Source organism: Trachymyrmex septentrionalis, unplaced genomic scaffold, assembly GCF_001594115.1.
Source record: "Trachymyrmex septentrionalis isolate Tsep2-gDNA-1 unplaced genomic scaffold, Tsep1.0 scaffold24, whole genome shotgun sequence".
NCBI lineage: Eukaryota > Metazoa > Arthropoda > Insecta > Hymenoptera > Formicidae > Trachymyrmex > Trachymyrmex septentrionalis.
Window position 1 is genome coordinate 828,019 of NW_017305397.1, and position 23,378 is coordinate 851,396.

The window sequence follows — 23,378 nt, forward strand, 5'->3', positions numbered from 1 at the left end:
AGAGAAAGACTCGTTTCTCGGCTTAGGGCCGCCGCAGGAATCAAGTACTAAGCGTCCGGAATGTCGAAAGCGCGTTTGGTATTTTATGCATCTAAAACGAGCCGTACAACGAAATCAAACGCGAACTCCGTTCCGCACTGCGCTGTGATCTTTCGAACTGACTTAACGATAGTTTTTGCACGCGCGAGCATTGCCGTTTTATTCGAGGGAGCGACGCAGCCAGTGATATTTTTTTTTCCTTTTTTCACATATCTGTAAAACTTACCTACGCGTAAGATAAATCGGAATATTTGGACAATGAGTAATTATTCCTTTTATTGTATTTGTTTCTATTAAAGTGTCTTTGTATTTATGTAAGTCATAAAGAAAATTAGCACGAATAAATAAGAGGTTCAATTTTTTTTATTAAGTTAAATTATTAATGTATACGATATCTACCAAAGTATAAATATCTACTTTTTAATTGTTAAAGTATAGTAAATATTTTTTGTAGGATACATATCACAATTTAGAGAAATTTATGCGAGTCCAAGACTTTTAATTTGTCCCTATTAGTGCTCTGTATTGGAACTGAGAACGTTGTGTTATAAATGTACATTGAAATTGTAAGTATAATTAAAATAACGATTTATTAGCTTACTAAATCTATTATCTATCGTAGTAATTATATATATTAAAATGAATCAAATGCGGATGGGTACACAAATTGGGGGCATATTAATAAAGTCCTTGGAGAGACACACTAATAGGGATGAAATATTTTTGTTATTTTCATTAAACATTTTAGATTTAAAAAAAATATTATTAAAAAAATAATTGAAAAATCAGTATTGATTTCAAGCAGAATTAAAAAGCTACAATATTTAATACTTAATTCAACAGGTAATAAGTAAATTGGGTCAAAGGCACACTAATAGAAAATTATCCTACAAATGTGGAAAAAAATTCGAAATTTAAATGCGAAAACATTTTGAACGGAGTCCGGGGAATATTTCCTGAACGGAAACTTCAAACAGCCTCCGATTAGCTGTTGATACCATCAAGTAATACCTACGACGCGATTGTTCTTCCATGGGTTTTACATGTATCTTGAATTACTTGACGTACAGCTTTGATCGCGACGGAGGATTATTCGCTCGGGTGAAAATAGAGCGCGCGAACAACACCTTGCGTCAGGCCGAATCTATAATTAGATTCGCGGCCGAGAGGAAAATTGTAAAATACGAGCTCGCTGCTATGAATTCTCGAGGGTAACACGCGCGCTTTTACGTAGATCCACGAGAATTTACGTTCGCGATAACGGAAATCCGGAAGATTGTCTCTATTATTATTTTTCGGCCTTTCCTTTTTTCCAATATAAATTCGTTATAAGATCAAGGCGTACGCGAGTTTGCGGAGCGGATGTTCGTAGCGGATACTTGTATAGACGCGAGTATTGTCTCTTGGTCGATAACGCGCGATTAGGAAAGAATTCCAAAATGATACATACTATCGAAATATCGGAAAATTCCGTGAAATCTCTCTCAAGGTGCTTTCGACGATTTTATTTATACTCGCTTTGTTATAAAAGATTTCCCCACGTAAACACAGGGCGTCAATCCAGAAATTGTCTGACATTAATAGATTGCCTGCTCCCAAGGAATACATATTTCCGTTGTGCGAATGAGAAATCAAGGGATGGTAACGCGGTACGATGCGAAGGTTTATGCAACGCGTCGATCCGGTCGTTTAAATCGTGATAAATTGTCATTGTCGCAACAGATTTAGATCAGTATTCACAGTCAGTTCTTATATGTTTAAGACGGTCTTGAGTACAGTCTTCAGATGTCGTAAGTCAATCACAGAACTGGATCTGCATTTTAAGACATTACTTAAAATAGTCTTAAAATAAGAAACGGACTATGAATACCTCGGGAAAATCAGACGCACGCGAGTAAAAATTTAATTTTTTTGTCCTTCCCATTTTCCCAGATAGAACACGGAGTCATAATTAATTCGTAATAATATTACAGAACGTCATCACGACGTCATTTGATACTTAAAAATTTACTTACAAATAACAAATGAGGTCATAATGATGCCCTTATGATATTATTATGCCTTCTATGTTCTACTTGGATTGTTTTTTGCCTCGTTCTTATCGTGTTAATGAGTCGCTAAAAACGATTTTGTCTTCCATACTGATTTTCATATTCTTTTCGCGATACTGTTCGACTTTAAAAAGAGAAAAAGAAGTAAAGTAAACCGCGAAAGTGTGGACAATGCTGCCGGAGATGGCATTTCTCCCGTCCTTTTTACATATTTTATCTCACTAACAAATATTTTTTTATACATAATTGACATTCCTTATCATAGACGCAATTTCATTCATTATATAAAATGCACAACTGCACCATCTTTATTTATAAATTAAAACTAACAACAATGCTCTACACACACATACACACACACACACACACACAAAACACACAAACACACATGCACACATACAAATGACGTACAGATGCGCGATAATTATTCTTCGTGAAACATTTATCGTGAATAAAAATTGCTTATGTTACAATTTTTATGCAGATATTCCTTTCTTATAACATGTTTTCGTATCAATTCGTATATGCGCACGTATCATGCATGCATAAATACATACACATAGTGCATATACAGCAGCGTATATGAATTTGATATGTCAGTGCGAATTTTTTTATTCAAATCTGACACGTTTTATATTCCTTTTACGAATTAGAATAGAAACGCGGTTTTAAATTTTAAAGAAAAAAAATTTTACGTGAACATGGAAATAAGTTCAGTGATTATATTTATTTTTATTTAAAATTAATCAATATTATTTTATTCAAAGAAGTTATTCATGCATTTAATTTACACAATACATGCATACACACCAATATTTTCATATTTACATGAAGAATGTTCCACAAATGTTGGATTAATCCATATTGGATGGTTCTACGATGAAACTGTGTTTAATAATTTAATATAAATTGTGGACTATAGATGGATTTTTCAAATAAACTTATCTATTTTGATTTTATTTAATTTTGTATTTGAAATACAATATTTTATTGCATATAGTATCGTCAAGCATATTGTTGCTTCATTCCTATAAAATATATTTTTTAATTAGATATCGCAAGTTTAAATTTTGATGAAAATATGGCTTCGGAAATAATCAAAGTATTATTTTTCTATTTATTGTGATATTATCCTCTATTATTATTATCAATTAAATGATAGTCATTATCGTTAATACGTACGAATTATCAATAGATCTCAAGATCAATCAAATTATTATTTATTGAGACACATGCATTATATAATTGCAATTTACGATTCGTCTATCATTTTAAACATTTTATAATCGAAAAACAGCTCTATCATCACGTTCTTCTATTGACATGCGAGTTTCTCGTCGAATCTCCAGTTATCATTCGATCCACACAACTCACGTATTATAGTTACTGTATAAACAGATCTGTTTAATAGCGTCTATTAATAATAATATGCTTCTCTTAAAAAAAAAAGGAATGCCTGGAATTGTATTACAAATATCTGTCCTGTATGGCACATGCAACACTCATGAGCCTTTGACACCTGCTTGCTGATGGGACATTAATCACTAAAGATCAATAGTGATCTATAAAATAATACCATCGTAACTATGTAATCGGAATTTCGTTATGTAATCTTTCTCATTTACCGGTGCTAATGTGGTGACAGGTGCACACCCAGGCTGCCTGTCTGAAAAATCGCTATAATGTTCGGAAATAACGCAATCCACGTACGTGTGTAATGGTAGCGATTAACAGATAGTGATCGATCATCGATTCTTTTCACTTGATCGTTTCTTCTTTTTTTGTTTGGCTGATATTCTGACACATATACAGGCAGCTACGTTCTTTTATGAACGCTGCAGGATAGATGCACCAGTGAGCGGTCGGTTAATTAATTGAATTTTTTTTGCGACTGCAACGAAATTTTGTGTGTTTGTTTTATTAATTCGCAATTTTTCATTGTCATTAACATTGAAAGTATATCGCATAAAATTAACGATAAAAAAGTGAAACAACAGGCTCGTCGGACGACTGATTTCAATAAATGCGATCGCTGAGGAGTGTGTAATTAGAAACCGACAGAGCATTGTGCCCTCATTCACTAGTGCATCCAGCCTGACGCGTGTTATTTCAGCGATGTGTAATCCATCGATTTGTACGTTTTTTTTTTTTTTGCGCGCGCAGGGAGGGTATCACGAGCCATATCACTTGAGCAGAAACGAACGGGTCTAATTGTCATGGACATTCGTGAGATAACGAAGTTAGTGTTGGCTTGATACTAGATACGTTCGTTTTTTCCGCGTGAATCCGTTGGATTATTATCTTGTCATAACGCGTACAAGTCGAATGCTTAACACTAATAATATTACAAGTAGCCGGTGCAAAGCAATGCTTCATCATCGGACGAATCTTCCCGATTCGAATCGAGTGCTCGCGCGATCTCGTTGGACAGTCTTCTTTCGCTCGTGAACGAAGAATTGAAACTCTAACGCATGAAATAATATCGGAAGAAATTTTTTTAACTTGAATATCGATTTAACGGATCCATTATTTGCCGGATTATGTGTCATGTACGGCGCGCGCACGAGAAAACGTGGAAGCGTTGCTTTTCACCACTAACTATATTTCTCTCAGCTGGCGAGCTACTAGATACTTAATGTTAACGTCGGTCAGTCATAATCAGATTACTAACAAACTGTTTTTCTTTTCTTTCTTGTTAACCCCGGTTGCCCGTGGCCTGTAGGCTTGGAGTGCTAACAATGGATATCCACTCGCCCCGTGCTAACACCTGGACTCTGGAACAGCATCCCGCGTTCGATCGGTTCACCAACCAGCCGACCACCTTCGCCGTCCGTCCGCGTCACCAGCCCCGTTCGTCAAGCTTATCCATCATCCTGTATCCTCTTAATGTTCGGAAACGTTAGTTTCTCCCACGCGTCTCGGCGACCGATGGAGTCGTCGCCGATTGGAATCCGAGCCACTTCGTGCCGTCGTAACCCCATCGATGGCACAAATATAATTCATCTCACTTCGCAAAACGATAGCGTTGCGAGGTGCATTAGCATAATATACAGAGATTTGGGACCCTATATATTAGTATACATTTTATATATTATATATTTATGGATAAATATATATTATATATTTTATGTAGAATACCCGCACGCCTTTTTTGCAAAAAGAAAACGCAGAACTTTATTCCGTACTTGTTTTGGACGCGAGTCAGGTATGCGAAATCTGAATTCAGTGCAACGTTAGCGGTAATAGCAGTAGTTTTTAGTACGAACGTTAGTTTATCGGTTATTTTTACTCCTTCGTGGGGAGGGGAATTTTGTTGTAGCACGCGCACGATGTATCTCCGAAGTATTTTATTTTCTCTCTCTTCTCGTGGCAGCGATGAAATGTTGTTCGCGTTTTTCCCAGTACTTATGACTACGCTGGCACCTCCCCGTCTCTGGAGGTGGCAGCGCAAGAATGTGACAACGTTAATATAACTTAAACGCAATGATATATTTACGCGCATTTTTAAGAGCTAACTGCTGAAGGAAGTGTCGCGCGAAAAAAAAAACACAAATGAGAATATATGCGAGAACTTGCAAAGTTCTTCAAAGACCTCGTCGGAGAAAATTACAATTGATGCCAATGTGTCTTCCTTTTTTTTTCTCGTGCGACACGTCTCTCATGGAGAAATTGTCGAAATTCTGTACAACTCTCTCGCATAAATGTGCCTTATGTAATGTTAATGTAGTGCGGTATAGCCGCGTTACTGTTCTAGATAAAGCTTTGTTATCGATAGACTCTACGTAGTAGCATTAGAACTGTGCAATCAAAATTTAACTTTCACGCGATATGTATATCTCTAGAAAGAGAAGGACAATGCCGATTGAATCGTGTTCCTAATAGTCTTTTTCGTTAAGTTGCGAGAAGAACTGTTAGGATCCACAGCTAGAATCATGAATATCCCAAGAATAAGGCTTTAAAAATATGCGTTGTATGCGGATGCACGAGAGAGCTACATGTACATATTGTTTCAGCTGAAAGTATTAAGAGAAGTGCTGTTCGCAGAGAATATTCTAGTACGTCAATGTGCAATACGTTGATGATGAAAGAAAAGTGGCAGGTCATCCAAAATGCATTGCCAAGATTCATGAATTGCACATTTTAACTTTACGAAAAACTTACAATTGAAATCGCAGGATTATCGAACAGATACGTATATGTATTTATATAAATATCGATAAAATGTCGATATCATCAGGTAAAAAAAAAAAGAATAACAGAAGTATCGCGAGATCTGTTATGACTTTCTACATCGCGGAATTATTTGCAAGATATTATTAAACATGTATATGAATATAAACAAAAGAAATGTAATCTCTGTCTACATACAAGCAAAAAGTGTTTGCGTGAGAGAGTGACTTACTTAATATCGACTTTATCATTATATTAGAGAGTTGCATCACTTTTTAGGTCTGCCATATTGTACATGTAATGATTAAGAATATCAAGTTGCACGCGTTATATAACTTCTGTATAGTCATTCATGTGTCAAATGTTATACTCGTTCTTTCGACAGATATTTTTGAATTTTTGTCCAAGGAGTCCCTCCTAGGTGTACCGATAGCTCGGTCCTTCATGTATATATAAGCGTTGAAAGATATACACGCACATGTTTAAGAGTGATCTGAAATCTACTTAAGTTCTCAACGTAAAAAAAAAACAAATATTCGATATATATTTTATTATTGTACGTAAATAATTGATTTAACGAAATATTTTGAATATCATTGTCCTTTATTAAGTGCGATTATAATATACGAATTACATAAAATATCGCGAGCGTGGTTATATAGAGAACAGTATATGTATACTCTTTATGTATATTCTGTTTAATATATATATGCGCCTGAGAACGTAAATTATTACACATGTATACACATAATGTATTATACATATGCACTGACTCAGTTGTGAACATCCGGACGGTATGAATAAATACCACTGTGATTTACTTCTGCGTCAAATATGCGGGGATACATTATCTGTTATGATTTTGGAAAGAAAATCCATTTTTAATATTTGCGTTCTATTATAATTTATTATATATAGTTTTTGTATAATATTGCAGCTCGTACTGCAGTTATCAGTTATATAAGCTATATGGCGCATATCCGATCTTCATTATTATTTTTTTATAATTTTTCGAGATTATTATTATTATTATCGCAGAAGTAAACACAGGCGTGATTTGTTTACACCCTGTTATCGTATTTATAAATGTATTCAGATAAGTTACATAAGAAATTATATATATGTGCAAGCAATCTTGTTAGATCTTACGGCATGCGAATTTACATTTATTATTCTATAGTTATATAGTTTTTTTGCCGAAATTTATTGTATATGATAATTTTTTAGTTTCATATTTTATTTTAATGTTGATATATGTGCAGGATATGTGGCAATATTAATGTGTAAGTGACAATGAAAAGCAATTCTGTTTTCTGAAATCTCAGAAAGATCTGATTACAAATCATAGTATACTGTACGCTACTTATCGAAGAAAATTCACAATTTACATTGAAAGTGCAAATAAAATAGTTTATACAAACATGTATAAATACTATGATGAACGGTAATAAAAATATTTTTTCAATACTCGACACTTCCTTGACACTTGAAAGAAATGACAAATATAAATAAGATTTCCGTTTGATTGATATATATGCATAAGTTATCAAAAAATAAATGGGCATTTCATAATCTCATACAAAATATATCGAAATATTTACATTAGCTTTATTTCTCTATTAAAAGAGATCCTTCTATGTACAATACAAAAATATCACTTAACATAAGATAAATTATTTTCTTATTGTTACAATTAGTACAAGCAGTATGGAATAGAAAAATTCTTTTACTACTTTATGACTTTGGTAATCGATAGAAACTACCGGAGAGTAACAGTTGGTGTTCCCTGACTTTTCTGTCCAAAAACTGCCTCAATTCTGGCAAGCCGCATTCGACAGCACCCGGTCCTTGCGACGCGAACATTTTCAACATCTGATGAATCCTTTCTATTGGCAATGACTCTAGATTCGTCAACATTCCAACGATGTACGACCAGAACACTTGCAACTCCTCCTCTCTCTGATCACTGGCTGAAGCCATTGCACTCTCAGTCTCCTCCTCCTCGACGATATCCGTCGATAAACGGTTCTTCGACGTACTTTCCTCTTGCAAAACGAACACGTCACTAGAAGTTTCCTTCAAAAGACCTTGAGACACCCAAAATGCCATTTTACGTCGAAGAACAGTCGCCGGTGCATGCATCACCTCCGCCAGATCTTGCAAAGTCCACTCATCTGCAAAATAAACTTAACTTAAGAACAACTATTTCACCATATATTTGCGTTTCGATTCGACAAATAATCAACGTGTTCTTACTTTTATCTTGGAAGTGCAAGATAATCGTTGCGTGCACCGGTGTGACGTTTATATCTAGCTTTCTGTCCTTCAATTCGATTTCCAGGCTCACGTTTCCTAAGTGAGGCTTCCAACAGAGCGTCCTGTTTCCCTTCAAGGCCTCGAACGCCTTCACATATTTATTCAGTTGATTTTGCACGATGCTTGGTAGTTTCAATTTCCAGTCTTCCTTGAATGGCGGCCAGAACTGCGCTGATAGTATGAGCGCGGAGGTGGGAAAGAGTTCCCTCTGCAAATTGTAACTGGTATCGGAGTGGATGTTACCATCTATCCTTTTCGAATCATAAACATCCTTCAGCATAACTTCGCAATAATGCAATTGATTCTCCCCGAATCGTCTCTTTAACAACTCTAAGTGACGTATCTCGCGTTCGGTATGATAATTGAGTTGTGAGAGCAGTCTATCCGCCAGCAACGTGCGATACTCGTTAACGAATAAGTCCTGGCTGCCGTAAACATTCACCAACGTAGAGATAATATCGGACACTTTACGCTGTGTCGATTTAGCTAGAAAAATAAATTTTTATTGAGAGAAAAGTTCATTATAAAAATATCTTATTTCGATGAGCATATAAATTTTGAAACTGCTCTCTCTTTTTATGATTCAATTTTAACTCAAGTCTTAATTTGGAGGAATATATATTTTAAATCCAATCCCTCAAAAATAGAATATGATGGTAAATGCGATTTAGAGCAGCACTTTTTTCGCTAAAGCCAATTATACAAGGAAATTTCGCAGTTTACCAGGATCAGCATCGACTGGATCCGGCATCCATTTTTCCCAATCTTCAGTTTCATCATCCGCCGAACCATCGTCCAGTTGCAAGCATTCGCCTTTCACCAATTCATCGGCTAATTCACTGGGTGAATCATCAAGCAAGCTATTAACGACGGAACGTACGGTGTCTTCTCTGCTCCTCAAATAGCACCTAAAAGATAAATTGGACTTGACAAATAACTGTAATTCTTAACATTTTATATTAAATTAATTCACATTATGAATTGCAACTTTGATGCGGCAAAACAAGGGACCTCACTTGATAGGTTCCGTTACAGCTTCTAGAAGAACGCCAGTTGGATCGAGATGCTTGAGCGCTTTGATCGCAGCAATATAAGCGGTCACTATATCTGGAGTGTTCACACCAGCATGTAGGAGCCGCGTTTTGATCGCTTCTTGCAAATTCTTAACCAGAACCTTCCGTTTATCAGTTCTTTCTAAACAAACTCGGAGATCATCCACCGCAGGCTGCGACTCGGGATATTCTAGAGAAAAATATAGTAGGTAATTGTATAAATTGCAAATAAATAATAAATCTTTATAAATAAATAAATTACTTTAGATTATAGATATATTAATTAAAATTGTACCTATTATTATATTAAATAGATGATCAATTCTTATATTAGTATACGTTTCGTACAAAAAATGAGATAGTTTCTGTTTGAACTTGTTTATAGCGTTACGAACTTCATCACTAAGTGCTACCGTTTTTGAAAAACCACCGGAATAAACTCTTATCAACCAATTCATCACGACAGTTTCGAGCCACTAAAACATAAAATGTAATAACGTATCATTATTATACAATTGTGTAAGATTATATAATGAGAGAGAACTAACATACATTTTCTAAAGAGATCAATTGCGACACATCAAATGTCTTATCACACGTTTGAATTACATGATTTTTAATACGAATATGGATTAGCGACGTGAGTACATTTCCCACAAGCCTCTCCAATAATTCCAACTCGATTAATTTTCTGTTTGTTTCGTGAAACATATAAACTATCATCTGGCATCGACAATTCTCCATTTCCTGGCCACATCCTGTACACTGGATCTCACTGATTGATATATCTGTTTTAAAGTGTATATTTCTATCATATTTCCCATGTTTCTCAAGCAAATCACAGATATAACACAAATAATAAAGATGAATATTTATAATTTACCTTGTGACGAGTTATCTGAATTACAAAATACATTAAACGCGATTTTGTAAAAATGTTCTATGATACATTCATGGTACAGAGGTAGTTGGCTCAATAACGTCGCTCTCACAATGAGCTTGAATTGTGCCTCTATATCTATACTGTCCTCAATGTTTGACGTTTCGCCTTTGTTCTGTCTTAAGAATTCTAGCTTTTTTAAAATCGGCAGAAACTCTGTGAGACTGGCGTATAGACCATCAACAGCAGACTTGAACAATTCAAAACCCTGTTGGCTATCCTCCGTATACTCAAACTTCTCCCAGAATGTCGGCGCTACGTGACAACGGATGTATTGTTCTATGTTATGAATCACAACCTCTATGATATATTCTGTTGTCTTGACAAATTGAATAATTTCTACTAAATTTGCTAATTCCTCCTCTGTGCATTCCTCTTGAACCTAAAAAAAAGACAGCTTATCGAGCATCTTTTACAGTAAAAATTAAAAAGAAGTTTGTTAAAGGATTGAGTTATGTATCTCTGTGATAATGAGAATCATGTCATATATATTGTTTTTTTTTTAAGTTATTATAAGCCTTTTAATTTAAAAATAATACATAATTTAAAAAATAACAGATATCAGTCTGAACTTTAAACAAAGCTAAATTTTTTAATATGATATCCAAATTATCCGAGATAATTGTCATCTCAAGTCTAACAATAAAGTGTTTAATTATTCAGATAATCAAAATCTTACGCCTAAAAAGTCAATTTAACATAAAAATCGATGAATTTGCAGAACTACGAAAATAGAATTGATTATAAAAAAATACAATTTATTAATATTTATTAAAATAATATTAAATATTTGTACATCTATTAGTCAAATATTTAAAAATTCAAATCTTATTTACAGTCCTGACATGAACACCATACTTATATTGAGGTTATAATTTCATACAGTAATATTAATGTTGATATTGTAAGATATTCCATTGTCGAAAAAAGAAATTTGTGATTTCATACAACATATATTATACATACCTTTCCCTTAATTATTGGAAATACACGTTCTAACTGCTCGAAGAAATTGATCGACTTCTCTTCTACCTTCGCCATGTTTACTAACACATGCGAGTAATGTTGTCTAATTCAGGTCAGGTTATATTATAACCGGGTAATTATGTTAGGTTATGGTTTACAATCAAAGAAAGTAAACTGAAAAGAGAAGTAAAACAGAATTTTTGGAGTTCTTTTACACACATTAGAGTGACTTCGATCAAACTCGATTAACTTGTCAAATAATTTCATCAACGTAAATAAATTATAAAATCTTTTCATTGCATATGACATCGAAAAATTAAATCAGAAGTATATTTTAATAATCTAAAGTTTTACTTTGCAAGTTATATCAATTGCAAATTAAGTTAATTAAAATCGATCGACGTCGCTATCAGAGAAATGCGGATACAGATGTTGAAAGTATACGTCTTTATTTTCAGAATTGTAAGTGTAAACATGAATAGATTTTCATTCAAGTACAAGAACGTGATCCTGGGTGTGACTGCGACTGCATTTGGATATTATGCAGTCCTTATGCCACACACTGTTTTCCTGAAAAAGTACAGATACATGGTGGCCTCATATCAGTGAGTAATGCAAGGTATTGAGATTCTCATTCTTTATTCCAAGTCTAAAACTTAATGTTCCTTTTTTATATAAACGTATAGAATGGGAACAGAGGTGCCATTAAGCTCTAAAGTCCAGCAGATAATTCAGAAGGTAATGAGCGACTTGAAACTGTCCGATGACGTTAAGAATGCTATAAAGCCCGTCAGTGTATTTGGTTTTGATTTGCTTCACGCTGGTACTTTAAATGCTAAATACGGTGCAATACTGGGAATTCCCATTAATTTCACCAGTACTGTAGAGCAGCTTCACAAGAACCTGCAGATCAAGCAGGAGCCAGTAGACTGGCAGCGGGAAGATGCAAAGGCTTTTCTGAAAGCAGTAACGTTCTCTGAGGATGCACAAAAATTTGCGATAGCGCGCGAAATCCTGCGAATTCAGGCAGAGGAGCCGTGCTTTAATTCACTCTCGCTGGCTTTAATTATAGGGACCCTGTGGACACTTTACAACGTTATACCGATCAGATATAGACTATACAATAAAAAAACTGTAATAATAATACGTACGTTTTACACGACTTTCATTTTATTTGGTGCAATATTTTGGTTTGGTGTAAAGGACTACCGGAGTTATCAGCTCGACAAAGAGAACGATGAAGCTTTGTGCCGTTTAGGAACCGAATATATCAAGGGAGGACAGGAATTTTATGAAAAAATGTTAAGTAGAAATAGAGCTTTGAGGACTCTCCTTGGGACAGACGGGAAAAGTACATATACCATTCATGGAAATGAAGAATATTTTCTTAGAATGAAGCATATACCAATCTCTTACAGGAAGGATTTTTTCGATTCGAATTTACGAAACTTGGAAGGTATGAAATAAATTGATTTCTTTTACATATATCTACTTAAAAATTTAAGCATCTTTTTTTACATTGACCATCCAAGATCCTTGAATGATCAAAATTCTAATGATATCCAATATGTCTTATAGTTATTCGAAATATATCTTTTTATTTCCATAATTAACTGCATGGTTTAACTATTTCGTATGCGCTAAAATGAATGGAACGTGAAATACTTAGTGCGATCGGAAATTTATGTATAAACAAGATTAATGTAAATATATATTTATAACGATATTGGATAAGATGCGATATTCGTAATAAACTATTTGAAAAACAGTATTCATTTGGGGAATATATATTATTAATTACAATACATATATACATATATATATATGTGTATATATATGTATATGCATATTAGTCCTTAGATTATCTATTGTGCTTACAAAACATTGCCATTTCCTTAACGTAAAAAGCATTCATCATAGATAGTACATACTTCCAATGCGTATTTCAGCACATGATTATCTTTTACAGAAGTTACAGGTAAGAGGACACATTTTATACATTATCTATATTTCTATATTATATAAGCCTTATCACATACGATAACATTTTGTTAAATTAATATTTATAAAAATCTGCAAATATTACATATATTGTTGCTAATTTGTACAAATTCTTATTTCCTTCTTTTATAAGTATATATATAACGAAGGTAAAGCTCTCGTGAGAGCGGCCTGTAGAAACATATGATACTCGGGCAGAGAAACGTGTCAATTGCCTATAGAATTCTTCTATACAGAAAAATTGTACATCTCGGACTACGAGAGACCAAGCGAGCCAAACTGAAAAGAGATCCATAATGTGAATATGTTGTGTGTATCCGTAACGTAGATGTATATGTGCTAGATATATATTGTGCTAGATAGAGAGATCAGTTCGTGCTGCCACTTACCAGAGTTAGCTTATCCTCCTCCTTCTTAAGTATCTTCGTGGTCTGTTCTTGGTCGAACTTGACGACGGCGGCGATTACTCTGGCGAGCACCATCGTCTCTCTTCCCATCATGTATTCGAACAGAATATTTCTGAGGTACTCAATTTCCGTCGAATCTTCCAATGTGTCGTGTCGCAAACTGACCAGTTTCCTGAGTTCCGCAAGTTCTCGCCTCTGAGACGTCAGGGTCTGTTGCAAGGTATGAATCGAGCCGGTACTCGTGTGTATCGCGGCCATCGCCACGCGAGAAGTACTTTCCAATTCCTGTATAAAATTTCACTTTACTCAGAACTCTCAATTTTTAAACAACTGTGCTATGTAAAATAAGCATGTATAGAAAAAAAGCATAGTCAGTGTAGGCATTAAATAAAAAGAAATGAAGCTTTACCTCGGAAGCTGCTTCAGTTTGTGCATCAGGCTGAAAATAATGCGAAATACGTGAAGGCAAATTAAAAAATTAAATTTAAAAAAAAAATGAAACATGCACGAATAAATAAAATAATCATACATTTAAAAATTTATATCTAAATAAATAAATGTAAAATATACATATATAGGGTTAAATTGAATTATACTTTTAAATTATGCAAACTTACCTTTCTTTCGTTCTGCCACTCTTTTGTTAGTTCGTTCAATTCGTCCTCGTGTTTAACTTGCAGATTGTCGATTTTCTGCTGCACTATAGCCTTCCACTTTTTCTCTAATTCTTTTATTTCATCAGTGTGTTCCTTTTTAATCTGCGCGATGGTTTCTACCAAGCGATCAATATCCTTTCCCTTCTCTGCTATCACATCTTTTTTCTCTAGAACAAGGCTCTCAAGTTGCTCAGACTTCTCTGTCAACTCTATTTGACAATCTTTTAATTGTTCCTTGTATTGTTGTACAAGATTCGATTCGTAATTGTGTTGGCGATCTATGTAAAGATTAAATATCGGTTATATATTGGAATATATTTCGGTTATATATTTTTCAAATTTTTTTGTTTCATTACATATAAATATATATAAATATATATATATAAATTTTTTAAAAATAAAATAGCATCTTACCGAAACGTTTCTCCAACGCGGCTTGAAGTTCTTCTTCTTTGTCATGCAACTGAGCTTGAAATTCTTTCACCAGTTGCTTCAGCCTCATGCCTTGTTCCTCTTCGCTGGTCTTTAACTGTTCCCTCAATTGACTAGTTTGCGATCTTAGTTCATTATTTGCAAGTTGCATCTGCGTCTCTTTCGCTTGGAATGTAATCAACGCTTCATCAAGCTGGGCCTCTAATCTCTTATTCTCCTCGCGCAAAGTGTCGCTGATGAGTTGGCCCTTCGCGTCTTTATCCTTTCGGATAGTTTCCAATTCTTTCTTTAACGCATCGTTCATCCGAATGAGAGAATTAATTTCCGACTGCAAACTGGTGATCTTTTCTTCTGCTGACGCAAGCGAATTTCTCAGTGTGTCTGTACCCTTCCTCCTTTCATCGATTTCGAGCGAAAATCGTTTTAAATTCCCAATCTCTTGTGACATGTTGGATATTTTATCTTCCAATAATTTTATCTCCGCGTCTTTCGCCGTCAATGTATCTTTCAAGGCGCCCATTTCCGGCGACGAACTCTTCGCGGACTGCAAAGCTTCAATCTCCGACTGCAGTCTACTATTTTCCATACGTAGGGCCTCTAAACTAGATATCTTAGATTGTAAATTATTTACATGAGTTTGCAACTGCATGCTGCTAGATTTTACTCTTTCCAACTCGGCAATTCTGTCCTTCAGAGTTTTTTGCTCGGCAATCAACATGTTGTTCTCCGAACGTATTGCCTCTGCGCCAGAATTCTTTTGGATTAAATCATTAAGTTCTGATTTCAGTTTTTTATTCTTTTCTTCCACGTCTTTAATTCTTTTAACTTCATCCTTTAGCGTCCTTAGTTCTGCGCAAAGCCGCGAATTCTCTTCCTTCATGACGTTACCGTTTGTCATAACTGTACCTAATTCGAAAATTTTATCCTTCAACTCGACATCCCTCTCGTCAAGTTTTCCTTTGATTTCTTGTGATTCTTTTTCGCTCATCATTAATCTCTCATTTAATGAATTCAATTCCGCATCTTTACGTTCTAATTGCGCGCTAACGTTATTTAATTCGTTACTTAAACGTTCTGCCTTCTCACTTTGACTGTTGAGTTGAGACTTATACGATTCCACGTAATTCTTCACTGTTCTCCGTAATTCTTCAATCTCCTTCTCATAATCTGAGATTTTCTGCTTCAGAACCTCGTCATTTTCGCAAAGGGTCTGATTGCGGTTTAGGAGATCGTTTTGCTGGTCTTTCAGATCTTTGTTCTCCAAGGTGATCGCCACAAGTTGAGAATTTTCTAATTTCAGCGACTCTGTCTGTTTCTTGAAAATCTCCAACATTTTGGACAATTCTGCCTGCCGAGTCTTTGATTGGTCAAGCTCAGCTTTTACCTCCTCAATCGTTTTATTTTGTCGTTCTTTAATAGTTTTCATCTTCTTCAATTGTACGAGTTTCACGTTTATCGTTTCCTGCAATGCCTTGTTATTCTCCATTAATTCGGTAGTTTCTTTCGCGTGATTCTCCCTCGTCGCTTGATATTCAGCCTCCAAGTTTAGGTACTTTCTCACATGTTCCTCGATTGTCTGTATATGACTGTCGCATGTGGATTTTAAATGGGCGACATGTTCCTCTTCGCTTGCTAGTTTCTCATCGCGAGTCTTTATCTCACCCTCCTTTTCAGCTAGATCCTCTTTCAAATGAGCGATTTCTAATCTCGAGGCATACAGCTCTTTTCGCAACGTATCTTGATTGCTGTTTTCCGATTTGAACGAATTAATGACTTCGGTCGCCTCACGTAACTTCGCGTTCAATTCATCTACCTTTTTAAAGGCATGACTGGCCTGCGCATGTTTTTCCCTTAAATCGTCAATCTCGACAGACAACGCATGATTTACAGATTCGAGGTTCTCTAATGTTCTCAGCCGTTCTCGTAGAACCTTAACTTCCTGTTGCGATTGCGTTAATTTGTGTGATGTCGTTTCCAGATCATGAATTTTAAAATTGAGATTATCGATCTCGGCTATTAATTTGTTATTCGTCGTATTAAGTTCGTCGTATTGGTTACTCTTCAACATCATCTCTTTCAGTCGTTCGTTACTTTTCCTCAATTCCGCTTCTAGTGCGGATTTGTGATTCGCAACTCGCACAAATTCTGATTGTAAGTCTGTCTCTTTGACTATAAGCTGTTCTTGATCCTTTATCTTCGAACGCAATTCATCTATTTCGGACCTCAGTGTTATATTCTCTTCTTCGAATTTTGTAAAACATGTAGCAAGACTTGCGCTCATGTCTAGTATTTTGGCCTTTTGATTTAAGAACTCCTCTGCCACGACATTTTTTATAACCATATAATCCTGCTTTAAACAATGTATACAATCGTTATAATAAATAAGACGATTTATAAAATCACTTCTCTCTTTTTTCAGTAAATTTATAACTGAACTGTCTGCCTGAACCTTATTTTTAAAGTCATCGATTGTAGATTTGCAAAGCTCGAATTCATTCTGTATCGCCTTTAATTCGGTTTTTTTATTCTCCAATTCTTCTTGTAGCTCTGAACACTTTTCCAATTTATCATTCAGCGATATGATTTCTGCTTTCTGTTCGGTCAATTTATTCTTAGCTTCTTCGAGCATGTCCGTGTATTGTTGCATCTTTTTATTATAATTTTCGCACACCTGATCCCTATCAATTAACGCGTTTCTCATGTTCTCCAATTCTTTGTCAACGCTTTGTACTGTCGCTTGCAGTTTCTCAATCGTTGAGTCAGCATCTTTCTGTCTTTCTTCCGCGATAATCCTGTGTGCTTGATACTCCTCCCTCAGGTCCGAATATGTGGTTTTCCAAGCAAGCAGTTCACTTTGTATAGATTCCCTGTCACATTTATATTCTATAGTTTGTTTCTCCATTTCGTCCAATTTATCCTGTAGTTCCTGTAACTCAATTTCTTTTTCCTTTAAACGAACCGTTACTTCGTCTAGTTTATTCTCATCTTCTATTTTAATCTTTTCACTATGATCGACTTCTTCGTGATGTTTTATTCCCACTTGTTGCATAGATTTTATTGCTTCAATGTTCTCTTTCGATGCTATCGCATTTTTATCCGAATCAATATGCAAGGATTTCAGTTCACTCAAGTCGGCCTTATATCTCGCTACTGTCTCGTTTAAATTTTCTTTATCTTCCGTCACATGTTTCAGGTCGATTCGCAACTGCTTGATTTGTTCCTCTTTTTCCTCGAGTTCTCTGTGCACGGAAAGTTTATTCTCAGCTAACGAAATCGCCGATTCTTCCTCGCGTTTGTGTAAAGTATCTATTTGCTCAGTCAGTTTTTCAATCTGGATACGCGCCGCACTCAGTTCATTCTCCGTGACGCTGATTCTCTCGGCAGTGGAATTCTTTAGCGCCTCGTGATCGTTCTCCAAAGTATTCTTCTCCTTCATCACATCCAAAAATTTCTCCTTATTACGCTTTAAGGATTCCTTGTACTTCAAAACGAGACTTTCCAGCTTTTTTAGCTTATCCTTTAACTGAGTATTTTCTACCGACAACGCGTTATTCTCATCATTAGATGATTCATTCGCCAAATCGATTAGGTTTCCTTTAGAACTCTCCTTTGGTTGAGCCTCTTCCAACACTGAATTGTCTAAAATTGGTCCGCTTGATTGTAACAATTTTATCTTTGTATTCAATGTATTTATGATGTGATCTTTCTCTTCTATATCATTCCTCAGTACATCCTCTAAGTGTGCTTTCGCTTGTTGCTCTAATTGACATTGCTCCTTTAGGTCGGTTATTCTTCTTAGAACCTTGTCTTGTGTTTCAACCAATACAGATTCCAGCCTGGATTTCACTCTGTCCAATTCGCGATAGTGCGTAGCCAGATCCGTATATCTACCGCGATACTTGTGATATTTGGTTTGCACCTTTTTGTAAGCGGAATATAACTGATCCTTCGTAACTTTATCAAGATGAGGACTGATATTATCGTCCATTTCGCTAGCCGACTGATCCATGTCCGACTGCAAAAGCAAAACTGTTAGAGTTGTCAGAGAGTTAGGAAGTTATCTGCCAATAGGCATTTATAAGTGACAAACCTGTAAATGATAAAGATTCGGAGGACTCTCGTACATTGGAAACAACGAGGACGCGTCACTGGTGATACTACTCACTGAAGACCTTCTTGAGATCTCCATACGATTCGGAGACGGCGACATCAGGTCAACATTTTGAAAACTGTGCTTCACTGGAGTGTTCTTTGGCGTTTCTGCAAAATAAAGAATTCAATACTGTCACCAAACTGTTCTATACAGAACATATATAATATATACAGAGTAATACTGCATGTATGGTATTATTTATAAAAAAAAAAGCCTGTCCTTTTTAGCTGAACTTCATTTTTTTTTCTTTTTCTCCAATGTGAAGAGAAAAGGAAAAAAGATATGCCATAAGTTCAACCTGTTCAAAAAGAACAGGCCTAAAGTATCATACAGAATGTATCATCAGTGTATTGATCATATAACTTTTTCTAGAAAATATGTATATATACACATACATACAAAAAATTTTCACTTTTCACGTTTACGCCCTAAGGAAAAAGTTACATGATTGACCCTCGAAACAGAATGCTCAAGTACAAGTCTCTTCAAGATCCTTCATGTCTCCAGAGTGAAATGTCATTAGCATCCCATTGACCCATTCTGGCGATATTAGCCCATATGTCGAGAATCTTCAAATTTTGTACATCCAATGATGAAACTCGCCAAGGCGATCAAGGTATGCTTACCGTCTCCATCCTCCGTCAGACTGAAATTGTCATTCGACGCTGACACTTCCTGAATAGAGCTGTTGGACAAGGCCGGCGATACCACTGCCTGCAAGAAACAACAACAGAAGAAGTCAATTGCAGATCGTTATTTTCGTAGAATCACGTTCAATCATGTTCGAACAAGAAGGAAGAGTTTAACCTGCGCCAGTTGTTGCACACTCGCCTGCAGCCTCGCAGGCGATTGCTTCATCTCCTCCGCGAGCTTATCCTTGAATTTCTTGAACATCCTGGCGTGTGGCTGTCGGAAGCAGCGGTCGATGACGATAAGCGAGCGCGATAAGCGCCGTGCGAAATCGGAGTCCTTCCGTCAGTCACGCGCGGAGTACAATAGTGCACTGTTTACGTGGATTCGGGCCGTCAGGAACGGTGACGCGAACACGGGGAATCCGGACTACAACGGGATTGTACGGCGCTGGGGACATGGTACCGGAAACGCCGCTCCTCTTTCCACCGTCCGGATCTTCATGAGCGAGAACACCTCCGATAAGAACACCGCGGAAAAATCGCACGAACGTCGAGCTACATTATTTGATTATCCCACACATACATTATATGTATGCATATGTGTGCGTTGACTGCCATTACTATAGATATATATATGGGCGCATGATGACGTCATCGGGCAGATCAAACACCGTTTTCAACTGTTGAATCTTTCTATTGCATGACGTAATCGCTTTACAATTGCGACAATAAAGTGACAAACTTTAAGAATTGTGATTAAATATACATAATTATCATTATACATATATATTATTAATATTATTTAATTTAAAAAAATTAAGATGAAATTTAAGTTATGTTTAATCAAATTGAGTTTTCATAATTTAGGCTACACAGAAAGATATTCTATTGCTAAGAAAAATAATTACTCAATTTACTTTCTTCCTTTTTAAATATATATTTAAATAGTTATTTTTAACAAAGAATATTTTCTTAATAATCTTAAAATATATTTATCTTAAATTTTAGAAAAACTCGTTATTGTTACATTCAATACAAGAATTATAATACATTATTTTTTTTTTTTAAGAATATATAAAATTAATTTTAGAAATAATTTTATGTAATAAAAAAAAATCGAATATTTAAGGCAAAATAATTTAAAATTTAAAATTTGCCCAAGTCTTTAAAAGTCCAATTGGGTTAAATTAATTTAACTCAAATAATATTATTAACTTTTCGTTATTTTGCCTATGAATAGAAAGTTTAGATCAACAATAAGTCATATAGTAATCTTTTCATAAGCAATTCTGGCGATTGAATTAATTTAGTTTAAGTTAAATGCGTAAAGATGCAATCAACAGTAACATTAAAAAAATATTTCAATACCTCTACAGATAATAGAAATAAAACTGAAATGTATCTAAAATAAATTGATAAATGGCGTTTTAAAATAGTTGACACCAACTAAAAATAACATAACATTTAGTTAATGTTATGTTAAAACACTCAACAATATAAATGTATAACATATGGTGTCATATAACAGTCACATTATTTAATACTAAATTATAACATATATTATTTTTAGTTGATGTCGACAGCAGGGATGTTAATACGTAATGAATCAATTTCCAAGGAATCGAGGAACAAAAAGAAAACAAAATTTGTTTTTAAAATTTCTGATGGCTGGACGTTTATTTAGACAACTTCAGCTGCCCTCGCGCCTCCTTTGTGAGTCTTAGACAAATACTCGGCAAATTCCTGATACGGCGCCTTTGCAAGAGCTTGTTCCTTCCACAAGTCGGGCGTCAAATAAGCATAGGTTTTGGCGATTGCGGCGTATGTAGCTTTAGCGAAGTTGCCGAGTGTACAGGTGGAACCCCTGGCCGAGGTGTAGCAGTCTTCGATACCAGCCATCTGAAGCAGCTTCTTGGGAACTGGAGCAGATACGATACCAGTACCCCTGGGCGCTGGTATCAGGCGCACTTGTACGGAACCGCATTTCCCTGTCACCTTGCACGGCACCGTATGCGGCTTACCGATCTTGTTGCCCCAGTAACCACGTCGAACTGGTACAACAGAGAGTTTTGCCAAAACGATAGCACCTCGAATTGCAGTGGCTACCTCCTTGGAGCATTTTACTCCCAGTCCAATATGTCCATTGCTGTCCCCAATGGCGACAAAAGCCTGCAAAAGATGTCTCACTTTTATTACTTTTGTTATAATGTCTTCTTTAGCATCACTTGATTTTTATTAGATTAAAGTCTAATCTACAATGTATTTTTTGCTTACTGATTCTTGCTTTGTATCTTTTTGTGACCATTTTATCGACAATTTTATTTCTCGTCTTTCTCAAAGTTCGTTAACTTTTCTCTCGAGTGACAAAAAACAAAGAAAAAGAGGCAAGAGATAAAAGTAATCGAGAGAAACAAGAAGCAAAGAGCATCTTGAACCTTTATGTTTTTTTTTCCTAGTCAATTTTTTAATTAAATAATGTCTGAAGAGATTTCTGGTTTACCTTAAAACGCGTGCGTTGACCTGCTCTCGTCTGTTTCTGTACCGGCATAATCTTCAAGACCTCGTCTTTTAAATCTGGCCCAAGGAATTTATCAATGATTTCAAACTCCTTGATGGGTAAAGAGAACAGGTAAATATGCTCTAGAGATTGGATCTTGCCATCTCTAACCAAGCGACCCAACTTAGTAACAGGAACCCATTCTTTGCTGTCTTCTTTCCCACGTCCACGGCCACGTCCTCTGCCTCTACCACGACCACGGCCTCTCAGACCTCCACGGTCGCCTCCACGAGAGCCAAAACCTCCACGAAAACCACCACGGGCGGCTGGAGCAGTGTCCGCCATCTGTTAAGCAAAATATAATATATTAATTATCAAATTAATAATTTTTATCCAGAAACAATTCTACAACATTCGTTAAAAATATTGTTGATGAGCTGTTTTACACATTGTTATTATACTTACACAGAAAATTATGTTTAACTATAAACTATAAATTGAATTGAAATTAAGGTATATAATTCATGATTATTAATTTATTAAAAATTAATAAAGTATACATAAAACTTTAATGCTTATAGTGGCTAACCTAATAAGCCAACATGTAGCATTTGATATACTTGGGAGTTGCAACGAAAATCCTTCGTGTGAGAACATTTTTTTAATGTCTCCTACGTAACTGAACGAAAAACGTATAATAAAATTATTTTATTATTGTAACAGATAATTAAAAATTATCAAGAATATATACTCACGTTGGTTCCTTTCTGCGTAGAATCACAGAATGAGAGAGACACCAATCAGTCCCGTATCATGAGATTTTCTCTCCACGCGTACATACTAATATGTAAAATAATGTACAAATTTTATTGGAATGTAATATCGTCAAACTCAATGTTTTTATATGTACTTAAATATATATTTTCTATTATGTGCTGATTTTTTATTTATTATATTTGTTGCAAAGATAAAGAAAACTTCAAAAAATCTCATAACGATTCAATGAACATTAAAAAAATATAAATATAAAAATGTTTAAAAAAAATATGTATATATATATATATAT

General features: G+C 35.3%; 5 protein-coding genes across 10 annotated transcripts in view; 2 read left to right on the forward strand and 3 right to left on the reverse strand.

The window, feature by feature from the left end:
• Positions 1-7,254, forward strand: part of LOC108748699 (protein held out wings) — a 49,417-nt gene extending 42,163 nt beyond the window's left edge. For all 3 annotated transcript variants that reach the window (XM_018486977.1, XM_018486978.1, XM_018486979.1), the window contains exon 8: positions 4,813-7,254. The gene's annotated coding sequence lies outside the window, so the exon portion shown is untranslated. The remainder of the gene's footprint in view (positions 1-4,812) is intronic.
• A 740-nt stretch (positions 7,255-7,994) lies between these two features.
• Positions 7,995-11,661, reverse strand: LOC108748702 (anaphase-promoting complex subunit 2). Its single transcript, XM_018486983.1, has 8 exons — positions 11,535-11,661; positions 10,512-10,950; positions 10,181-10,416; positions 9,924-10,104; positions 9,593-9,818; positions 9,300-9,484; positions 8,517-9,062; positions 7,995-8,434 (listed from the first exon to the last, which is right to left on the reverse strand). The coding sequence occupies exons 1-8, from the start codon at positions 11,607-11,609 to the stop codon at positions 7,995-7,997; spliced, it is 2,328 nt and encodes a 775-aa protein (XP_018342485.1). The 5' UTR covers positions 11,610-11,661.
• On the forward strand, positions 11,658-13,016 carry LOC108748704 (transmembrane protein 177). Of its 3 annotated transcripts, none has more exons than XM_018486985.1 (3): positions 11,658-11,720; positions 11,993-12,139; positions 12,221-13,016. In XM_018486985.1, the coding sequence occupies exons 2-3, from the start codon at positions 12,009-12,011 to the stop codon at positions 12,999-13,001; spliced, it is 912 nt and encodes a 303-aa protein (XP_018342487.1). In that variant the 5' UTR covers positions 11,658-11,720; positions 11,993-12,008; the 3' UTR covers positions 13,002-13,016. The 3 variants fall into 3 exon arrangements, with proteins under 3 accessions (XP_018342487.1, XP_018342490.1, XP_018342489.1); XM_018486988.1 differs by having other exon boundaries at positions 11,658-11,667; XM_018486987.1 differs by lacking the exon at positions 11,658-11,720 and adding an exon at positions 11,749-11,805.
• Positions 13,017-13,636: 620 nt separating this feature from the next.
• LOC108748700 (golgin subfamily A member 4-like) lies at positions 13,637-20,445 on the reverse strand. Of its 2 annotated transcripts, XM_018486981.1 has the most exons (8): positions 19,991-20,445; positions 19,810-19,897; positions 19,121-19,290; positions 15,013-19,045; positions 14,560-14,876; positions 14,352-14,381; positions 13,925-14,227; positions 13,637-13,814 (listed from the first exon to the last, which is right to left on the reverse strand). In XM_018486981.1, exons 1-8 carry the CDS (start codon positions 20,075-20,077, stop codon positions 13,791-13,793), a joined length of 5,052 nt encoding a protein of 1,683 aa, XP_018342483.1. In that variant the 5' UTR covers positions 20,078-20,445; the 3' UTR covers positions 13,637-13,790. The 2 variants fall into 2 exon arrangements, with proteins under 2 accessions (XP_018342483.1, XP_018342484.1); XM_018486982.1 differs by lacking the exon at positions 14,352-14,381.
• Positions 20,446-21,460: 1,015 nt separating this feature from the next.
• Positions 21,461-23,137, reverse strand: LOC108748705 (40S ribosomal protein S2-like). The gene is made up of 3 exons (XM_018486989.1): positions 23,068-23,137; positions 22,316-22,657; positions 21,461-21,984 (listed from the first exon to the last, which is right to left on the reverse strand). Exons 2-3 carry the CDS (start codon positions 22,655-22,657, stop codon positions 21,496-21,498), a joined length of 831 nt encoding a protein of 276 aa, XP_018342491.1. The 5' UTR covers positions 23,068-23,137; the 3' UTR covers positions 21,461-21,495.
• Between the last annotated feature and the right edge of the window lie 241 nt (positions 23,138-23,378).

Excerpts from the sequence above, each read along its gene's own strand:
- LOC108748702 (XM_018486983.1), bottom strand. The coding sequence starts at position 11,609 with ATGGCGAAGGTAGAAGAGAAGTCGATCAATTTCTTCGAGCAGTTAGAA. Across the intron at positions 10,417-10,511 it reads TTCAGATAACTCGTCACAAG|ATATATCAATCAGTGAGATC; the intron begins GTAAATTATAAA and ends ACTTTAAAACAG. Across the intron at positions 9,063-9,299 it reads TCCAGTCGATGCTGATCCTG|CTAAATCGACACAGCGTAAA; the intron begins GTAAACTGCGAA and ends TTATTTTTCTAG.
- LOC108748704 (XM_018486985.1), top strand. The coding sequence starts at position 12,009 with ATGAATAGATTTTCATTCAAGTACAAGAACGTGATCCTGGGTGTGACT. Across the intron at positions 12,140-12,220 it reads TACATGGTGGCCTCATATCA|AATGGGAACAGAGGTGCCAT; the intron begins GTGAGTAATGCA and ends ATAAACGTATAG.
- LOC108748700 (XM_018486981.1), bottom strand. The coding sequence starts at position 20,077 with ATGTTCAAGAAATTCAAGGATAAGCTCGCGGAGGAGATGAAGCAATCG. Across the intron at positions 14,228-14,351 it reads AAACTGAAGCAGCTTCCGAG|GAATTGGAAAGTACTTCTCG; the intron begins GTAAAGCTTCAT and ends AATTTTATACAG. Across the intron at positions 13,815-13,924 it reads AGGAGGATAAGCTAACTCTG|TTTGGCTCGCTTGGTCTCTC; the intron begins GTAAGTGGCAGC and ends ATCTCTTTTCAG.
- LOC108748705 (XM_018486989.1), bottom strand. The coding sequence starts at position 22,657 with ATGGCGGACACTGCTCCAGCCGCCCGTGGTGGTTTTCGTGGAGGTTTT. Across the intron at positions 21,985-22,315 it reads GTCAACGCACGCGTTTTAAG|GCTTTTGTCGCCATTGGGGA; the intron begins GTAAACCAGAAA and ends CATCTTTTGCAG.